The sequence below is a fragment of the Acartia tonsa genome, chromosome 10 (assembly GCF_053477335.1).
Source record: "Acartia tonsa isolate MP-2025a chromosome 10, ASM5347733v1, whole genome shotgun sequence".
NCBI classification, from domain to species: Eukaryota; Metazoa; Arthropoda; class Copepoda; order Calanoida; family Acartiidae; genus Acartia; species Acartia tonsa.
Genome location: NC_137269.1, coordinates 14,890,350 through 14,911,289, shown reverse-complemented (window position 1 = coordinate 14,911,289; position 20,940 = coordinate 14,890,350). Strand labels below are relative to the sequence as shown.

Here is a 20,940-nt window from a genome sequence, read left to right as displayed (position 1 = left end):
TGAACGCCGTAGTGTCCTAGATTGAATAGGCTTGATTATACAATTTTGAAACCATACAAAAAGCAAAAATCACAAATGCTTAATAAAAATAATAAAAAGGCGATATACAGCCCCCATTGTTTTAAATTTCTTAAATGTATGTTTTCTTTCAAAAAGGCGCACAAAATAACTTTGGGTTCTTTTATTGAATCCTTATTAGTCGGTACACAAAAGAAGTGTCCAAACTTTTCTACCAATATTTTTAATTTACAAGGTAATTTTGTCAATCACTAATCTATTGTCTATGTCTTATCATCCCTTTAGTTTCCTGAGACATTAGACTTTTTTTTAAATTTTAAAGAAGTAAAGAATTTTTTTATTTTAAGCAATAAGTATGTGTGTTGCCATGGCAACTGAATGACCTTAAATTTACATTAAGAAAATTTATGTAGACAACAAAAAATATTTTGCTTTCCTTAACTTGCTCTTTTCAGATTTCTGAACAAAAAGGAATTATCTACAAAAATAATATAAGACCTTGTTATATTTTTAAGTAAAAATTTAAAATACAAAGTGTAACGATCGATGTTTTTCCGTCTGTAGCAAAAGATCTTGCCACCCGCTGAACCGATCTGGGAATTCTTCGGAAATTTTTTTTTAATTTGATTTCTTTTTTGGCCTGATTGGCTTCTTGTTTCTTAAAATGTGTTGCAACGTACAATACATGTTAAACAAAAAAGACAGAAAATGGTCATTAATGCACAGATGTATTACGCATATAAGAGGTTAACTCTCACACAAAGTATGAATTTTACATATTTATTCAAACATTACGCATACGTATGTATAATCTATATGATGTCATCCTTACATATAAGTAACAGGGTGTCTTTCTGTCCTTTTTAGAGGCTTCTAGGGGCGTATCTGTTAGTATAAAATGAATAACATTTACATCTTATATCCTTATATAAAAAGAATAGGATGTCTGTCTGTCTTTATGGAAGGATCTCGATATCAACTGAACCGAAATGATGCTCCTTTACATTGTGGCTTTAAATAGGCCCTGGGAAGGTAAAAATTATTTAGAGAAAGGGAACCACAACACCATCCTCCCAAGAGAATTCACCAACATAAAAAAATTTCCTTTCGAAATTGCAGCCTGGAATAAAATACAAGAATGGGTTCAAATTTAAAATTTTACAATGAACAATTTAATGATAAAACATAATAGTCAACTTCTGTCCTCACCATGAGTAGAAAATTACTTAAGAAAAAATTATCAGGGTAGTTACATAGCATATACACTTATTTATTTATTATTAGCTTACTATCATAGTTTATATTCTATTAGCGGTTTCTTTTTGAAGAAGGAAGAGAAGGAGTCAGTCAGAAGGGAAGAGAATGCTATACATCGAAAACTATTTATCAATTGTACCTCTACTAACTAAATCTTTGATGTCAATTTAGCAGGTTTTATCATATAGTTTTGTTTTAAAATTATCAATATAACATACTGCATGAAAAGTAACTTAAAAAGAAAATCAAATTTAAAAACAATAAGATTACAATAAATTATCTTAATATTGATTTTTAAATCATCGATTTAAATAAAATAACATGCAAAAATCAAATCTTTAAAGGGAGAAAACACATTAAAACAAGTTCTGATATAATTTGCTTCTAATAAAAACTATTTAAAAAAATACCTTCTATTGTAGCTCTTTCCATTAACTCAACTGGGGTCATTGGTTTTCCAGAAATAGTTGAAAGATACCTGTAATATATATTTTATATAAAAAAAAATTACTTTAAAATTAGTTAGCAATGTTCTTAAAAAAAATAAAAGACGTCTATAAATTCAGGTATAAGGTATAACCAACAAGTAAAATAAATCTAAAATAATATAATATTTGGGGGGCAATTGGAGAAGTCATCAATTTTACGATAAAAACAACGTTTAGGTTTCGTGATTTTTTCCCGAATTAATTTCGTTATTGGTATAAGCTGCTATGAATTACTTTCTGACATTTATAAGAAAAAAATTCAGCAAAAAGAGCCACGCATATATTCTACTTCTTTTGCCATTTAGACTGCACAAAATAACGAACAATACATCTAAAGTATCAAACTTTAAAAAAAAATATTTTGAGTTGTTTAGTTTCCCCTTTTTATCAGATAGATTTTATATTACTTGGATGTTTCAAGAAATTAGACATTTTCATAAAATCAGAGAACATCAATATATGCTACTCTAAAAGCACGCCAAAGATTTTTGATGGGGACAAAAAAAGTGGTGTTAAAGGTTTGAGTGGGTTAATCTAGTGTATTTTTAAAATTTAAAAACGTTTATAATGCTCTATATAACATTTAAAACTTTAAAGAAATACCTTTTGTTTTTAAAATTTTACTTTCAGGATTGAGCAAAGGGGAGCGTGCGGAAAGGGAAGTTGAGAGGGGTAACCCCCCCCCCCCTTTTCAGAAAAAATCTTTGTTATTACACCTGTATAGAATCACTTTTAAACTGCACAATGATAAATTTACCTAGCTGCATGAAGATTGGATTTAAATGAAATATTTGGCATACCTATCAATGTAGGATGGAAAAGCTTGACGAGACAGTTTCATATATTTATCTCTAATTGCTAATGCCTAAATAAATAATCTTTGGTTATATCCTAGAAAATATGAAAACATATTTTTTCTTATATTCCTGTTTTTTGTATAAAATATATTTGTTATTTATTTGTGCCAGGGCATTTTTCTAATCTTTTCTAAACTATGGATTTAGTGCAGCTGACATAGCCTAATATTATTTCCGGTAGTATATGAAAAGTATGAGCATTTGATGAATTAAATATTTAAATCAAAAAACTTTTTTAATTATTAGCCTTTGTAGAACATATTTTTTTATCATTTATCTACAGGGTGTCCTATGCAAACTGGTTTTTTTTTTAACTTAACATATTAGATATTTTAGTAAAATAATCAGGATTTGGCAGCCTAACACTGATCGTTTTATGATCTAATAATGAAAAATTCTTAACATGTATATTGTATATCTAACATAAATCTAATTATTAGATCCCAAAAAAGCTTAAAATCACTGCTTTCTTTTCCATAATTCCCATTCAAAATTTAAATAAATATGTTATACCTGAATCAATAACTTAGAAGCTGACTGTAAATCCTCTGCAGGAACCTTAACACAACAATAATTAAAACCGTAAATTAGAAAAAAATCAAAAAGCTTGGATGTTCTTAATCAAATACAAGATAGTTCAGCAAGATAAAAACAGTTCTAAACCATGATAAAAACAAGGATGACAAAATCCATAAGTAGCGAAGCTAAAAAATTATGGATGGATATCCGGAAAAAATGAACTATAGAGTTTCATAAAAAAAAATAAATATTTATAGCTGAAAATCTAGAAATCAACCTAGCACCTCAACCAATAGGCAAATCTTAATAAAACTTTGTAAGGATATGTAAATTATCAAGTCAAAGCATTTTCCAAGCTTAAATTTCCCCTTAGCAGCTAAGAATGTGGCAGCTAGCCGCAGTTGGTTAACTCGCGAAAATCCAATCAAAAGCAGAAATCAAACTTTGATTCTAAATACAGTTTCCCACCAATTTTTGCTAGGAATAGAACCTATAGCCTGTTGTTTTGTTTTATGTGTATAGCCATAGTCGCAAACTGAAGTAATTTCTGTCTCAAGAGGCATTTAATTTATTTTTGATTAGTAAAGATAATGATAAAAGCATTTTTCTCTTTACTTTGAGCTTATGAAAAGAGTTATATACAAAAATATATTTTATTTGTAATTATACATCGTGCTTGAAATAAAGTTTGATTTTTGCATATATATCTTACAAGTGATTACTCGCTGCCATTAATTTGCTTATGTGTTATTATATATGACAACAAAATGTTCCGTATGAATGCATATAACTTTTCCACTAACTCATAATAAGGATAAAATCTTTATATATTTTATTGTTACAACAGAAAATAATATTTTTAACATATTGTTTATGTTTAACATATTATTTTCTGTTGTAGTGTAACGATTTCGATAATTTGATCAGTAAAGTATACAATTATACGAAATTTGCATTTAGTTGTCACTTTAGTTGCATTTCTACTTTATAATCAAACTAATTTGGTCGGGAAGCTCCCCTTTAGTCCGGATACGGACTTACAACAGTGAGCTTGAACCATTAAAAACATATTTTTTTAAATGCAGAAAAAAACCTTAAACAATTCCAGGACTTAAATTTAAAATTAAAATTAATTGTTAATCTTTTACTTTAAGTTCTAAAGTTTTTTTTATCTAATTTTTATCTGTGCTTACAATTATCTTATTTAGAATTTAATTAAAAAAATAAAGATTTCTTATATTAGTTCATATTTACCATGAAGGAGAATAAGTTAGAATAACTTACTCCAGTGTTATTTTCTCCAGAAATATTTACTCTTTGAAATACTGGCACATATTCATGATCATCCTCTATGTCATGAACTCCAAGACTAAACAAAATTAGTTCTAATGAAAACTGATGCCTTTTTGAATGCAAAAATATTACTAAAATTACAAAAATTACAAAATTCAGTAAAAGACTCTTCTACAAACAAGCATGAATATATATTTGCCTAAATACAGGATGCTGCAGGGGCGTCCAAGCTTTTTTATTTGGAAGGGTAGAATTTTATTAAGGGTAATTTGTGTGTCAGGAGGGTAAAATGGCGCGCGAAGCGCACCGAAAATTTCCCTTCCCCCCCAAAAAAAAATTTACTACGGGAAATAATTTGCTCGGGTGGGGGGAGGTTAATTACCCCCCCTGAAATCTATTGTCAGAAGTAAAATTTCTTCCACCCCAAAAAAAAATTTACCCACGGAATAAAATTTTTTTTGGGGGGGGGGAAATTTAATAATGTAAAAAGTTACCTACCTAATAATGAAATACAATCTATAATACAAAGTAGAACGATGTCTGTCTGTCCGTCTGTCCGTCTGACCGTCTGTCCGTCCGTCTGTCTGTCTGTCCCTTAAGATCTCGGTAACCACTGAACCGATCGGATTCTACTCTTCAGGGTATCTACCTATTGGTCCTGTGGTGGTTTTAAGCTATTTTCTCGGGGGGTGGGATACCCCCAACCCCCCCAAAAACCAAAAAATCCCCCCCCCATTTTTTTTTTTTTTTTTTTTTTTTTTTTTTTTGAAGGAGATTTCCATGTACCTTTATGGTCTCTCGCAATAATTTTTTTTTATCACCTCTTGGGCAAAGCCCCTAGAGGCTAGGGGCGAAGCCGCTAGTTAAATATATAGTAGTAAAAATGCACGCCAAAATTTTTTTTTGATATGGATTTTTTATTCTGGGGGGGGGGGGAGGAAGTTAATTACTACCCCTGAAATCTGTTAACAGGGGTAAATTCCCCTCCCTCAAAAAAATTTACACCCGGGGTAAAAAAATTTTTTTTTGGGGGGGGGAAGGGGGTAATTTAATAATGTAAAAAGTTACCTACCTAATAATGAAATACTATTAAATATATAGTAGTAACAATGCAAGCTAAAATTTTTTTTGATATGGATTTTTTATTCTAGGGGGGGGGGGGAAGGCGCGACGCAAATTTTTTTTCTCCCTCCAAAATTTTTACCCTGGGGGTAAAATTTGCTAGGGGGGGGGGTAATAACCCCTTCCTTATGGTTGGGGGTAAATTTTACATGAGTGGGGTAAAATAAAAAATAGTTGGAGGGGGGGATAAAGGGGTGATTATCCTCCCCCCTTGGACGTCATTGGGATTTTGTTTAAGATTAAACTAGCATTTTTAGAACTTTACTATAAAGATGCTTTGCTTACAATATTCGTACCTTGTTGTTCTAGAATTTACTATTCCGACTAGATTGATTAAGCTTTATAGACAATTCTAAAACTTTAAGAACCAATTGTCTAGCCCTACTATAGTCAAAGTTGAAATTATTTTGTTGCCTTACTAGGACGGACATTAAAACGGATAAATGGCATATGCCCGCAGTGTTTTTTATTGACTACGCTTAAATAGATGATTTGTAAATTTAAAAAAATCAATCTTTATTAGAGTTATTTTTAACTTCAATGTTACCTCGGCTCTCGGAGTGGTATGTTAACATCTTTGCTTTCTTTCTGTACACTGAAATATAAATTACTTTATTTTTAAGGGAGTTTACATTATTACATAGCTTGTTGTCCGTATTTCGACCTGATTAGAGATGCTTTTGAGCTTATCAAATAGTTCATAAAAATTCTAGAAATCTTCATTTAAAAAAAACGTTTAAAGCATAAAAACGTGTTAATCTTATACGTCAAGATGATAACGATTTTATCAAATTTGTCTAGTTCCAACAGTACTCATAAAAAGTTTGAAATCGATAGAAGCAGCTTAAAAATCTATTAATGCAATGGACAGATTGGCCATAATTACAATAAATTCCTGGTTTTTATTATCATAGCATTTGTATTATTTCACTTATTATAATCTATGTTAAATGTATACATAAAAAAAATAATTAATCTAAATAAACCAGGGTATCTTGTGGTAAACATGTTTTTCCTAAAGCAACGATAATCGTAGGCTATGTAATTACCAAACAAAGAAAATATGGATTAATAATAATATAAGAATATATTAGTGTGCTTAAAATAAAATTCATATGTATATCTTTCAAAAATTTAAAGTTTACTTACCTTAACAGTTTAGTTTCAATTTGTTCAATAGGTAACTGAGGAAATTCATAAGGTGCTGATACTTCATTGCTAAGATGGGCCCCATCAGACCCAATTAAAGTCTTAGATAGCTGCCTAAAAGATAGTAATGCTAATATTAATATTTCATTATTTTAATAAGAAAAGTGTGTTCTTGAAAGCTTAGGATTCCTTACAAAATCCGTCTGTCAATATATATTCAATATTTTTGTAATTCGGTACTTATTGATGTTGTGTATCTTAAGTTTATCTTTATCTTTAAAATTTAAAAATAATTCAATGAATACTTTAATATTCGTCGAAAGTTGTCTGTAATACGATGTTAAACATGATTTTTTGTCGTATGACTGAAAACCAGTTTAAATCCAGCGGATAATTAACTGGTTTTAAGCCATACTGAAAAAAGTTTTCATATTATTTGGTATATGTTTATAACTTACTCCTATTTTTTAGGCCTGAATTTGTGCTTTCGTAAAAATTTACTTTTTATGGTAGGCAAGATAATAAAGTGTAAATACAGCTGCAAAGTAGGTCAAAGATAAGATTATAATTTATACTCACTCAAGTTTATTTTAAAGTGCGATATTTCTCTTTGACCAATTTAAAACAAAGAAAATTAAGCAACATTACTAAAGTGTACATTTTAAAGAGTAGACAAAGTAAACCAGACATTATGCCAATTTCTTTCCAGCAAAAATTTTAACAATAAATTTATTCTGCAAACAGACATAGCAAAGTATATATGTATAATAACCGATTATTAGAATTCATTTCCTCATTAAGCGTATAAAAGTAAAGCTTTTTGGAGCACAATTCTGTTTAATAAGGCTAATTAATAATAGTAGTAAATAGAGATAATCTAGAGACTCACTCTCTAAATCAGCCAATAGGAATATAGTGGAAGAACAACTTGGTCTTACTATTGTTTAGAAAGTGTAAAGGTTATATTGAAAAAGAGCAGTTATTTTTCACTTCATTAGCATCATAAGTTAGCTTAGAATGGGAGACCAGAGACGTGCCTGCTGTCCATCCTGCACCGTGTATGCCTGACTAAGTTCTGTTCACGTCCATCAGTTCAGGCAGTTTGGGTGGCGCTAACAACCTTCCCTAAAAAACTCTGCTTACATACAATACAAAAAAATGACCAATTTAACTTTGGGCTTGGAAACAACAATATGATGGATGAATGGGACTCATTGACCAGTTAGGCGATTGATTCTGTATTCCTGCTTACCAACAAAATTTGCACCTGGAATGTTCGATCAATGTTTGGTCAGGCCAGACAGGAAACTTTTGCTGAGAAATGCTGAAAACAAAGGTTGATATCCTGGCTAAGTTAAAAAGTAAATAGTGTAAACATCACTTTTGCTTCAAAATACTATACTCAGGCAATATAAATGAGGATCTAGAACATAACCTTATACGTTTAATTAAGCAAGCTGAGCAGGCCATGATCAGTTGGAAACCCTTCGTCCTAGAAATATATAATCCTCATAAAAAATATCAAACAAAGAATAAAAGCAGCATATGCTTCCACAGAACAAGCATATAATTATACAGAGATAAAAAAAATTTGAGACCATCTTGACTCTGTGTTAAGGAATAGTCACAAAGAAATATGTTTTAATATGTTCCTAATAGAATTTAATGCTCAAGCGTGGAGTAACAATGAGAATTAAGAAGAAATCATGGGCTGTTATGGCCTGGGCTTAAGTAATTTGAATGAAAATGACAATGGTGATAGGCTTGTAAGTTTCTGTACTAAAAACACACTTGTGACCAAATCTGTATGACGGTTTCAGGTTTTCTCCAATATATTGATTTAGACCATTGTCTTCTAGCTTCTCAAGTTCAGCTTAGATTTTTAAACAGGACATTACGCCTAGGGATAAGGGATGGGAAATGTCGCAAACATTATAAAAGTCCTTTTTAAGATTGTCAAAAATACGAATTTTAGAAAGGCGCCCTAGTTAGTTTAGAAAAATATGAAAAAAGATGAAGTAACAATATTATGAGTGCAAAGAAAATTAGGTATTAGTAAAATCACATTATGATGGTTATTACTTTTTTTCACCTCCCCCATCCCACAAAAAGTTTTTAGGGGGGGGGGGGGGGGTAATTTCTGATTTATTTTTTTACATTTTGAGCGGGTTCTACTTCACCCCAAAATTTGTATAGGGAAGTAAACATCTTACCTCTTCCCTTCCTCCCCTGGCTCATTAAAATTCAAAGTGGAAAATAAATAAAGTATAAGTGAATTAGTTCATGAGTGACATTCTAATACGTATAATTGGTTGAGTTTTTTTGAGTAGCGAAGCTACTCTATAATTTACTTTGTCTGTCCGTCAGTCCGTCCGTAACGCTATGTGGAAATAGGATTTACTCAGCTCCTATAAAAGATAGAATGCTGAAATTTTTTGACAACATTCCCATCATTAAGAAGCAAAATTAACTATAAAACATCAATGGCGGTCGGACGGCTGTTAAGCAGGTTTTAGGCTAATTTTTTATTTTCTACATTTGATATCAAAATTAAATTTTCCGTCGTTTGAAGAAAACAACAATGACGGTCAGACTGCCTTTTTGCATGTTTTTGGCTATTTTTATATTGTTTACATTTCCTCTATATCTTTGGTGTTTATGGTCCGATTTTCAAAAAAATTTTCAGTTAGAGATATCAAAATTAAATTTCCCGTCGTTTGAAGAAAACAACTATGAAGGTCAGACTGCCTTTTTTGCAGGTTTTTGGCTATTTTATATTTTTACATTTTCCCCATATCTTTGGTGTTTTTAGTCCGATTTTCAATTTTTTTTCAGTTAAAGATATCAAAATTAAATTTTCCGTCGTTTGAAGAAAACAACAACGACTGTCAGTCCCATCCACGAAGTTTTGTGCTTCGCTACTTATGGATGTTGTCATCCTTGTTTCCAAATATTTTATGTCTAAATTTCTAAAGCAAAATTAGTCAAAACATAAAAAATATACTACACTTTTATTCACATTTTGAATTAGTTTTGTGCTTGTATTCAATACAGTGTGTTTTTAATCCAGTTTGAAATATTATTATTTCAAATTGTCTAACAAATTGTACTGAAGTATAAAAAGTTAAATCCTTTGTTACTTACTCTTACTATTCAAGATAAAGGTTAAATTGAAGATGTTTGGCAAGGTATAAAAATAATGTAATGGTACTAGCCAAGAAAAATTAGTGTCGTATAAATACAATTGTAGAGTTGACTCGCTATGTGTTATTATGACCTTTGATTAATACATGTTTATAATAATGTTGTATCACGTGAAAAGCTATCATAAAAGTGTCTGACTATGACGTCAGAAAAAATTAACAATTAATCAATGAGAAGCCAGTATTCACTGTAATTGACCAATGGTAAAATATATAGCGATCTCTCATTGGTTAATTGTTAATTTTTTCTGACGTCATAGTAAGACACTTTTACGAGGTTCTTTTTTTTGCAGTTTATCTTTTATTATGTGTATTTTTATTGTTTTATCAAAAAAAAATTGATCCCTTTTTATCATTTTTGGCAAAATTAATGCTAAAACTAAGGCTATCTTTGGACACAAAAATAATGCACTTAGAATAATAATTGCATATTGAGTAACCAGGGCGGACAAAATCAAGAAATAAATTTTCTATAGAGATTTTTTTCTGTAAAATTTTTAAAATGCACTGTTAAAAATAATTTTATCGAGGATATATGTCTTGATTTTATGGCAATTTGTGAGAAAAAAAGAAAAAACATGGAAAATCTGAATTTGTCTAGGGATATTTAACTTGTCATATATAGTTAAAATTACTGTTAATGATTTATTTTATGACATAAAATTACTAATAAATGTTTTACGCTGAAATTCATTAAGAAAAATTTATTTTAAAATATATTATTGAGAGAAAAATACCTCACTGTCATCAAAGGGTGGAATCTCAGAGGTTATTTAAAATGATAATATCCTTTTTTATTGTGTCAAAGAATAAATAACCCACTTAGGAGATTTAGATTACACTTTTGTGAGACTAGTTATAAATAAAAATTGCACCTAAATCATTTACAAATTTGTTATTAAAGGTGGGTGAGAGATGAGTTAACTGAAGTTACTTGGATACTGATAAAAAAACCTGTTTTAAGCTTTGTTTGTTAAATAAAAAATATGGCTTATTATATCAATTTCTAAGTAACTATACATTGGTTTAAAGCAAGGTATTTGTTAAAAATAGGCTTAACTGTTAGGAAAAACCGTAACTATGTCAACAAGTTTAGTTTTAGCTCTAGAAGGGAAAAAAGACAATTATCTGTTCATTTATATACTCCGAAAAATTGCTTTCAATTTTGTAAAAATCGACGGAAAAAGCCGTTTTTAAGGAAATAAGGGACCTTTTTGCCTTTTCTTTGATATATTATGAATGTGATGATGTTAAGGTTTGATAATCAGATGAGAAAATTTTATGTGCACACTCCCTTTAATGTAAAAACTAAGGCTTAAAAACAGTAGTAGTATACGTTACGAAAAATGACCGGTTTTTAAAATGGTCTAGCTCCCCCTTGTAATAAAGTTGTAACCCTATTTTTTGTTTGTGTGATCTTTATATACATGTATAATGGTGTTTGTTGCGGTAAATTAGATCAAAGAACATTTTCCGACATTCAGCCGGCTTTATAACATATTTTACCCCACCCCCCCCCCCCCCCCATTTAAAATTTACCCCTTCCTTGGGGGTGCCATAGGCACCCCAAAACATTTAGGAGGGGGTATTTACCCCCGCTAAACAATTTTGGGGGGGTAAATACCCCCCCCCTCCCAAAATAAAAAATCTCTAACAAAAAATTTTTTTGAACCCAGTAAAAGTTGACTATGACGTCAGAAAAAATTAATAATTAACCAATGAGAGACCGCTATATATTTTACCATTGGTCCATTACAGTGAATACTGGCTTCTCATTGGTTAATTGTTATTTTTTTCTGACGTCATAGTTTGACACTTTTACGAGGTTCAATTTTTTTTAATACTAAATATTTAATAAAATTTAAATTACCCCCCCCCCCCAAGAATTTTACCCCGGGGGTAAATTTCAGGGGGGGTAATTAACCCCCCCAAGCAAATTTTACCCCCGTGGTAAAAATAATTTGCGGCGCGCTTTGCGCGCAATTTTACCCCCCCCCCTTAAAAATTTTTTACCCTCCCCCCCAAAATAAAAAGCTTGGACGTCTATGCATATATTGGCATTATTTGTAATTTTTTAAACTCTTTCCAATAATTTTTTTTATAACTGTCAATTTTGTTATTATTGTCAGTTTGACATTGGCAAAGCATTCGGTGATTTTTTTCCTTTTTTTTAACTTAAAAGAATCTTTTTTTTGTCTATAATTCTTTTCAATAAGGAATACACATATTTAGTAAATATAATCTTTCTACTACTGTTTTTAGGCCTTAAAACACACACCTTTATGGATTTTTCCTGCAACCTACTTTTCCCTTTGATTCTTGAGACAAGAAATCTCTCTGGAGGACACTATGGCATTCCAGATAGCATCATAAATATACACTAATAGGTTAAAAAAATTCCAAGTTTTTGAAAATACTTATTTAAGCGGTTTGCACAGCCTTAAAGTCACATGTATTGGTATATTGGAAATGGTAAAAATCAATTTTTATTTTGGGCTTTTTGAGAAAATCTGCAAAATGTTTTTTTTTTCGCCTAAAATCCTCTAAAAATAAGATTAAAAATGTTAGGGTAGGCTTTTTAAAACTGTTATTGCTCAGTCATTCTAAAAAATTGTTAGACATACCAATAAAAAGCTTATCTCGTCTAGTTTTCAAAATGACAAACATTTTTAACGTTCATTGTATGGTTTTGTATCTATGTTACTAAATGTAAAAAGTATAATCAAATACATTAAAATGTACATGTGCATGGTTTGATTGTACACCCTTCCCCCCCCCCCCATTCCTCTAGCTTAAAACCTTGGGTTCCAAGATGAAAAACTTTGGGTACCAGAATAAAAAATCTTTGGTACCAGAGTGAATATTGTTTACTAACCTCCATCCCTCCCTGAAAGGTCTAAATTGTTTGAAAGGCCAAGACTCCAGGGATCTGAGGGATAAGACAATGCCCGAAAAATTGATGTACATCTCCAATGATGATTACCTCTTATGTATATTAATATTAGTGGTGGACACTCAACTTAATCTAACGAATAAGAAAACCTTATTTTATAAAAATTTGGGGACTAGTGTAATAAACAACCCAATGCCCCCCCCCCCCCTCCCCTCTAAAACCCAGAGAGGGGATATTGTACATTAAATTACACTGGTACCCTATGTTTTATTACCACTTTATCTTACTCATAGGCTAAAACTTTGGGTCTTATAATTGAATTTTGATTGGTTAGTTCCAAACTATCAGTGTTAAAAATTTTCTATTTTAACTTTAATTTACGGAGGGGTTAATTTTTTGGATTTACAATAATCTAAATTTCATTGTCTTATCCCTTAAGATCACTGAAAAGTCCTAACTGTGCATGAAAATGAGTTGCGCCTGTTTACGGACCAACGCATTCCCCCTATACTATTGCTATTATTGTCAAGCGCCAGACATAGCAGCAGTGGATATTATGATTGGGGAAAATTTGTTTAGGTATTTTTGCAACGGTTAGGTTAAGAATATACAAATAAGCCTCCCAGTTGGTTATTCAAAAAACCTTTAAGATGGTTTAAATGGGCTGTGTTAGGTTAAGAAAGGGATAATAAAATAAGCCCCCCGCAGGGGTTAGGCATTTGGATAACCTAAAAGATACTTCTAAATAGGTTAGGTTAGGAATATAATATACATATAAGCCCCCCAAAGAGGCTAGGCAGTTAATGAGGTATTTCTACTTGGTAGGATACGGTGGCTGCGTATAATAAGAACTTGGCTCTGATCTTAAAGAAACCAAAACAAAAATATCTGCTATTCATTATTTTCATGTTTCGCTTTTACAGATGTTTTCATCCTAGTCTTTATTTAAAAATAAAATAGGTGCAGTTCATTGACCTTACTGGTCAATTTTCTGAACAGGCCCTAGAAGATGAGCACTCTTCTCGCTAACTGTTGAACAGATCAGGTTCTTCTTTAGCGGGTAGCTTCTCATAGGTCCTGGAAAGGTTTATTACCACCACCCCCCAAAAGAAATTGCCCCTAGAAAAAATCCCCTCCCCCTATAATACCAACCCTTGCGGGGGGCTAATTTGTATATTCTTAACTAACCTAACCTTTGCAAAAATACCTAAACAAATTTTTCCCATAATATCCACTGCTGCTATGTCTGGCGCTTGACAATAATAGCAATGAACCAATCAATCAAAATTCAAATAAAAGACCCAAAGTTTTTAAGTCTATGAATAAGATAAATTGGTTATAAAACATTGGGTACCACGGTAATTTAATGTACAATGTCTCCTCTCTGGGTTTTGGAGAGGAGGGGGGGGGGAGGGTGATTTAGGAGGTTTATTACACTAGTCCCCAAAATTTTACAAAATACAGTTTTTTTATTCGTTAGATTAAGTTGAGTGTCCAAACATTTCAACCACTAATATTAATATACATAAAATGTAATCAAAACTTAAAGTTTTTTATCTTGAAACCAAAGGTTTTTAGCTAGAGGAATGGGGGGGGGAGGGATGCACAATCAAACCATGCACATGTAAATGTTAATGTAATTGATGATACTTTTTACATTTAGCAACATAGATACAAAACCATACAATGCACATTAAAAATGTTGGTCATTTTGAAAACTAGAGGAAATAAGCTTTCCATTGGTAAGTCTACAATTTTTAAGGGTGACTATGGGCTGTGCAATTGTGGTATGCGGCGGCTCTGGACCATGCAGAAACCAAGACATTATAGTGATGCTACGCACCTAGTTAAATCCTGTTATTCTACAATTATGAAGCCACCTGAAAAGATGTCAGATAACGGTACTGATTTTATCTCTCAGTTGTCCTGCAAATGGAGGGAGGGGTGTTACCCCTCCCCCTCCCATCTTAAGCACCGGAACCTTCCCCTTCAACCACCAAGTTATCAGCACCACCTCAACCCTGAGGATAAAGGATCTAAACCTGCCCTCACCTGATAGAATCACCCCCACACAGACTGTTGTTGTCACAAGTAATCATCAAACCTTCCCTCTTTAGTAACCAGACCTACCACTCAACCCCTCTATGCTTATCTACCTATTGTGCTGCTCCATGGGCTATCCTGCCTGCCCCAGACAGGGATAGCCATCTACCTAACCATTGCAATTATCTATGTTTTACTGTATGATTTATCTTTAACCATCTTTATTCCTAATCCATATGTATTTATATTATGGTTAACTGTATTCTTAATTCCCCCCACCCTTTCCAGGGATGGGGAATCATGATTGCCCAAACTGACTATTGTATATGTATTATAATGCTTTTATGTTATGATCATTTATTCCTATCCATGTAGTTATTGTTTGTTGTATATAGCTTTAGTATCCTTTAACCCTTCAATAAAGTGACAACTGAAATAGATGTTGATTCTTGTCTAGTGAATGCTAGAGAAGCGTAGCTTCTCTATAGTAAGGTGTCCACGTCTGTTCACACTGCCGTAGTCTTTATTCGAACTCTGGTGTCTGCCATTTACCCTAGGCGGATACCACACAATAACAGTTTTAAAAAGCCTATCCTAACACTTTTTACCTTATTTTTAAAGGATTTTAGGCGAAAATGAAGAAAAATATTTTGCCGATTTTCTCAAAAAGCGCCTAAAATAAAATTTAATTTTTTCCCTTTTCCAATAAACCAAGACATGTGACTTTAAGGCTGTGCAAACCGCTTAAATGAGTAATTTAACAAACCTAGATTTTTTTTAACTGTGTATAATGAAAAGCCATACATTTTAGGAAAGTGGAAAAGCAATGTGAAAAGGTAACCTATAAACCTTTTACGAGATTAAAACATGTGTCAGATATTTTTTTTATCTCACTTCCTTTTATACCTTGCAAGTGACTGGAACATAAAAAACTGTGAAAGCAAGGATGGCATTACTGAAATGTGTTTAGTAATTCTGAATATTTGGGAGATTTGGACTTTGCTTATCACATTTCTTTGTTAGCAAGCAATAGAAGTCGAATGCAAAGAAGGATTAACATGATAACTGAAACTTCAAAGAAAGTTGAGTTGGACTTGAAATAAACGTTTCAAAAACTAAAATACTCAGATTAAATGCAAATTTGCAAAAACATATTAGTGACAAAAGTTTAAAGGATGTAAATTGCTCTGGGTATCTTGAAGTAAAATTAATAAAGCTGTAGGCACTGTGACTAATGTTAAAGCTAAAATTAACAAATCTAGGACAGCTTTTCTTAGCTTAAACAAATTTTAAAATTCCATTAATATCTCAATTAAGACCAATTTAAGACTTTTCAAGTCAAATATTCTCTCTATTTTGATGTGAAGGTGCGAAACATGGTTCCTAAACACAAAAGTGATCTCATATGTTAATAAATGTCTCAGGAGAATCCACAAGATGGTTTGGCCAAATAAGATCACAAATTCTGAGCTTTTGGAGTACAATGATATGTCAGACATGAAACTGACAATTAATAGTTGGGGAACACTCTAAAGAAAAGCAAGATGATGTAACCAAATTAGCCATGGAGTGGAATCCCTTAGAAAAGACAAAACTAGGTAAACCAAACACAATCTGGAGGGGGGAACTTCTATGTGAACTGCAAGATGGAAAAATATCATCTCTTCTCATGCATAAAGTTGTGCTAAATCCAATGAAGATTGAAGAACCATTGTGCAAGCTTTAGTTTGAAAAAGAAAAAAATGGCAATGATTACGAATGACTGAACTTTAAATAGTCACATTACTTAGAATAAACCTTTGCTAGGTTAAATTGCATCATGTAAAAAATTGTGTAATGTAAATCATTTGAAAAAACATGTATTGTAAGTCAGCTAAGTCATAAAAAAATGTATCTGTCTGCTAGATTTTTACTTTTTAAATTTGACAAATTTTAGTGTCAGATAGACCATCTAGATATAATATGTCTATTTAGTTGTGTAACCTAACTAACCTAATTTTATTAAATATGTGCCTACCTGTACTTTTCCCCTTCCTTTATATCTACTCTTCTTGTATTCATGGGTGATTCAGAACCTAAATAGAAATAAATTTGTTAAATTTTTTAATTAAAAAAATAAGTAACTAATCTATAAAGACGTATTGATCTCACAAAACAACTAAAATAATTTTTATTTGTTTTAGCTAAAAAAATTTTACTAAGAGCGGAGACGCAAAACGTACTTTACTTAAGGTAACAAAATTTTATTTCTCCTTATATCCATTTTAACCTGACATACATTATTTACAGTCAATCAGACAGAAAAATCTTCAAACTAACACAAGAAAATTAATAAACAGTTTTAAAAAGTAACTGCTTTATTTAAAGTTGTAAGTCTTTTTAAAACAATTAAGACTAATTTTTTGCCCTAAATTTTGAAGAACAATTTTATAAAAATGTCACAAAATCGCGTTTTAAACATGTTCTATAAATTTTACATACTTAAGAAACTTTAACGTCAATTTTAGTCTTGTAACTACTCTATCAATATTATACATAAATGTTTTTAAGCTTCATGGAAACCGTTTTGCGAGTTCAAAATTGATTCAGAATGTTTGTTAAGGGTATTCAAACAAAATCTTACATTATAATAGTTTAAAGACTTTCCTAAAAGGAAGCCCTAGCTTTACTTACTGAAAAACTGCCACAAGTAACGCTAAAACCTTGAATTCTAAGCCTCTAGCTTTAATAACAAAAAAAGTTATAAGCGTCTTAAAAGGACATTTTAAGGAACTAAAGATCTTTTAAATTTTTTCAACCATCATATTAAAAAATTCAATAATTAATTATTTCCGCAAATAATAAAATTAAAATTTTTTTTATTAATTTCAGTTTTTTGGCCTAGAGGAGCCATGGCAAAAATATTTTAAAAATTTTAAAAATTTAAATATTTGTAGAAAATTGACTAAGATACAAAACATAATTTTTAATTTTAGCTTAAAAGCGATTCTAAGTTAGCGATTTTTAATCGGTTTTGAAGCCATTATGGAATATTATTTATGATGTATTGTGCTACAATTTTTTGCTAGGGTATTTTTATTTTACCTTTGTTTTTATTTTCAGTGTCACTTTCATAAGTTAACTTAATGCCATTTTCATTTTGATGATGTCCTTTACTCATTTTTGGGCTAGTAAATATAAAAATTTTAAATAAGAGACTTTAATGATTAAATCTGACAATTGAAGAGTTTATGCAACAAAATAATATCATTTTGCATGTTGCCCTAATTCTACTTATTTATGCAGCAACTCTTAAAGAAAAGAATCCTAATAGTGAGGCTTTAACATAAATTAAGTTTTAAAAATTAATATCACATGTTTTAACATTGAATTAGAAATTGCTCAAAATTTATAAACTTAAATATTTTTACAAATAAAAAATTATGAAAATAAAACAATAAAGTTAGAGTATAGAGGGGTCGATGGTATATGGCTACATAGAACTATGGCAAAGACCTACTAACATATTCATATTGGTCAAGAAATTTAACAGCTTGGACCCTAAAATGGCCAAGTTTTATACAGGATTTTTCATTATTAGAAACAATGCCCTAACTATAAAATTTAACATATATTTGTGTTTTTCCTTAATAAATATTGGATATATCTTAAAATTAATGAAGGAAACCAATCAATTTTAGCATTGTCAAACACGGGTAGGCTAAAAAAATTCCAGGTTTTTGAAAATACCCATTTAAGCGGATTGCACAGCCTTAAAGTCACATGTCTTGGTATACTAGAAAAGGTAAAAATCAAATTTTCTATTGGGGGCTTTTTGAGAAAATCCGCAAAATATTTTTTTTTCATTTTCACCTAAAATCCTCTAAAAATAAGGTAAAAAATGTTAGGGTAGGCTTTTTAAAACTGATATTGCTCAGCCCATAGTTATCCTAAAAAAATGTTAGACATACCAATGGAAAGCTTATCTCCTCTAGTTTTCAAAATGACAAACATTTTTAACGTGCATTGTATGGTTTTGTATATATGTTGCTAAATGTAAAAAGTATCATCAATTACATTAACATGTACATGTGCATGGTTTGATTGTGAACCCCCCCTCCCCCAATCCTGTAGCTAAATATTGCAACCTGAATAAAAACCTTGGGTACCAGAATTAAAAATCTTGAGCACCAAATTAATATTGTTTACCCTTCCCCATCCTACAGCAAAATACACAGGTAAAAAATGTTAGGGTAGGCTTTTTAAAACTGTTATTGCTCAGCCCATAATTATCCTAAAAAAATGTTAGACATACCAATGGAAAGCTTATCTCCTCTAGTTTTCAAAATGACAAACATTTTTAACGTGCATTGTATGGTTTTGTATCTATAATGCTAAATGTAAAGAGTATAATCAAATTCATTAAAATGTACATTTGCATGGTTTGATTGTGAACCCCCCCCCCCCCCTCGATTCCTCTAGCTAAAAACATTGGGTACCAGAATAAAATACCTTGGGTCCCAAGATGAAAAACTTTGGGTACCAGAATAAAAAATCATTGGTACCAGAGTGAATATTTTTTACCAACCTCCATCTCTCCCTGACTGGTCTAAATTAATTGAAAGGCCAAGACTCCAGGGATCTAAAGGGATAAGACAATGCCTGAAAAATTGATGTACATCTCCAATGATGATTACCTATTATATATATTAATATTAGTGGTTGAAATGTTTGGACACTAACTTAATCTAATGAATAAAAAAACCTTATTTTATAAAAATTTGGGGACTAGTGTAATAAACAACCCAATGCCCCCCCCCCCCCCACTCCCCTCCAAAACCCAGAGAGGGGACATTGTCCATTAAATTACACTGGTACCCAATGTTTTATAACCATTTTTTCTTTCTCATAGGCTCAGGGGAAAATTTGGTTGGGTATTTTTGCAAAGGTTAGGTTAGGTGAAGAATATACAAATAAGCCCCCGGGAAGGGTTGGTTATTCAAAAAACCTTTTAAGAAGGTCTAAATGGGAAATGTTAGGTTAAGAAAGGAATAATGAAATAAGCCTTATACAGTGGTTAGGCATTTGGATAACCTAAAAGATATTTCTAAATAGGTTAGGTTAGGAATATAATATACAAATAAGCCCCTCACAGGGGTTAGGCAGTTGATGAGGTATTTCTACTTGGTAGGATACGGGTGCTGCGTTTAATAAGAACTTCGCTCTGATTGTAAAGAAACTAAAACCAAAATCTTTTTTTCTTTCTTTTTTATGACATCTACTATTTAACTCAATTTGTCCGTTTGTCCCTCCATTATTTCCATGTTTCGTTATTACATATGTTTTCATTTAAAAATCACATAGGTGCAGTTCATTGACCTTACTGGTCAATTTTCTGAACAGGTATTAGAAGATGCGCAATCTTCTCGCTAACCTATTAACAGATCAGGTTCTCCTTTAGTGGGTAGCTTCTCATAGGTCCTTGGAAGGTTTATAACTATCTTGGAGGAGAGCACCACCTACCCCCAAGAGTAATTGCAAAAAAAAAATCCCCCCCCCCCCTATAATAACCAACCCTTGCGGGGAGCTTATTTGTACATTCTTAACCTAACCTAACATAAATATCTAAACAAATTTTCCCCTGTCATAATATCCACTGCTGCTATGTCTGGTGCTTGACAATAATAGCAAGAGTAGAGGGGGAATGCCTTGGTCCTTAAACAGGCACAACTCATTTTCATGCACAATTAGTAGGTACTTTTCAGTGATCTTATGGGACAATGAAGGGGACTCTACAAACAAGAGCACATGATTCTAAGTACCTTCCAGCATTGATCTGAAGTATTTTCTTTCAGAATATAATAGGTCACCATATATCATTAATGTATTGAAGAGAAAATTTATGTTGTACCATGATTTTTTAGGTATTTTAATTAATTTTGAAAACATTTATGAAGCTAATTTTTAATAAAATGGATATTTGATGATACATATGTGAATACTTGTGTTATATAGATTGTAAATTATTTCATATTAGCATTAATTTAAACATACATATATAATAAATATGTTTTTTTTTATTTGTTAGATTAAGTTGAGTGTCCACATGATTGAACTAC

General features: G+C 31.3%; 1 protein-coding gene across 8 annotated transcripts in view; it reads right to left on the bottom strand.

Annotated features, from left to right (window-relative positions):
* The window catches only part of AMPdeam (AMP deaminase), a 50,750-nt gene that overhangs the window by 15,173 nt on the left and 14,637 nt on the right, over window positions 1–20,940 (bottom strand). For 3 of the 8 annotated variants that reach the window (XM_080173688.1, XM_080173690.1, XM_080173693.1), the window contains exons 4-10: window positions 16,860–16,917; window positions 6,704–6,817; window positions 6,102–6,149; window positions 4,394–4,508; window positions 3,134–3,178; window positions 2,564–2,628; window positions 1,686–1,753 (exon numbers count right to left, since the gene is read on the bottom strand). In XM_080173688.1, coding sequence (XP_080029814.1) covers window positions 1,686–1,753; window positions 2,564–2,628; window positions 3,134–3,178; window positions 4,394–4,508; window positions 6,102–6,149; window positions 6,704–6,817; window positions 16,860–16,917 — 513 coding nt within the window. Of the gene's footprint in view, window positions 1–1,685; window positions 1,754–2,563; window positions 2,629–3,133; window positions 3,179–4,393; window positions 4,509–6,101; window positions 6,150–6,703; window positions 6,818–16,859; window positions 16,918–17,926; window positions 18,315–20,940 lie in introns of those variants that run through there. The other 5 variants (XM_080173695.1, XM_080173696.1, XM_080173691.1 and 2 more) reach the window with 3 other exon arrangements.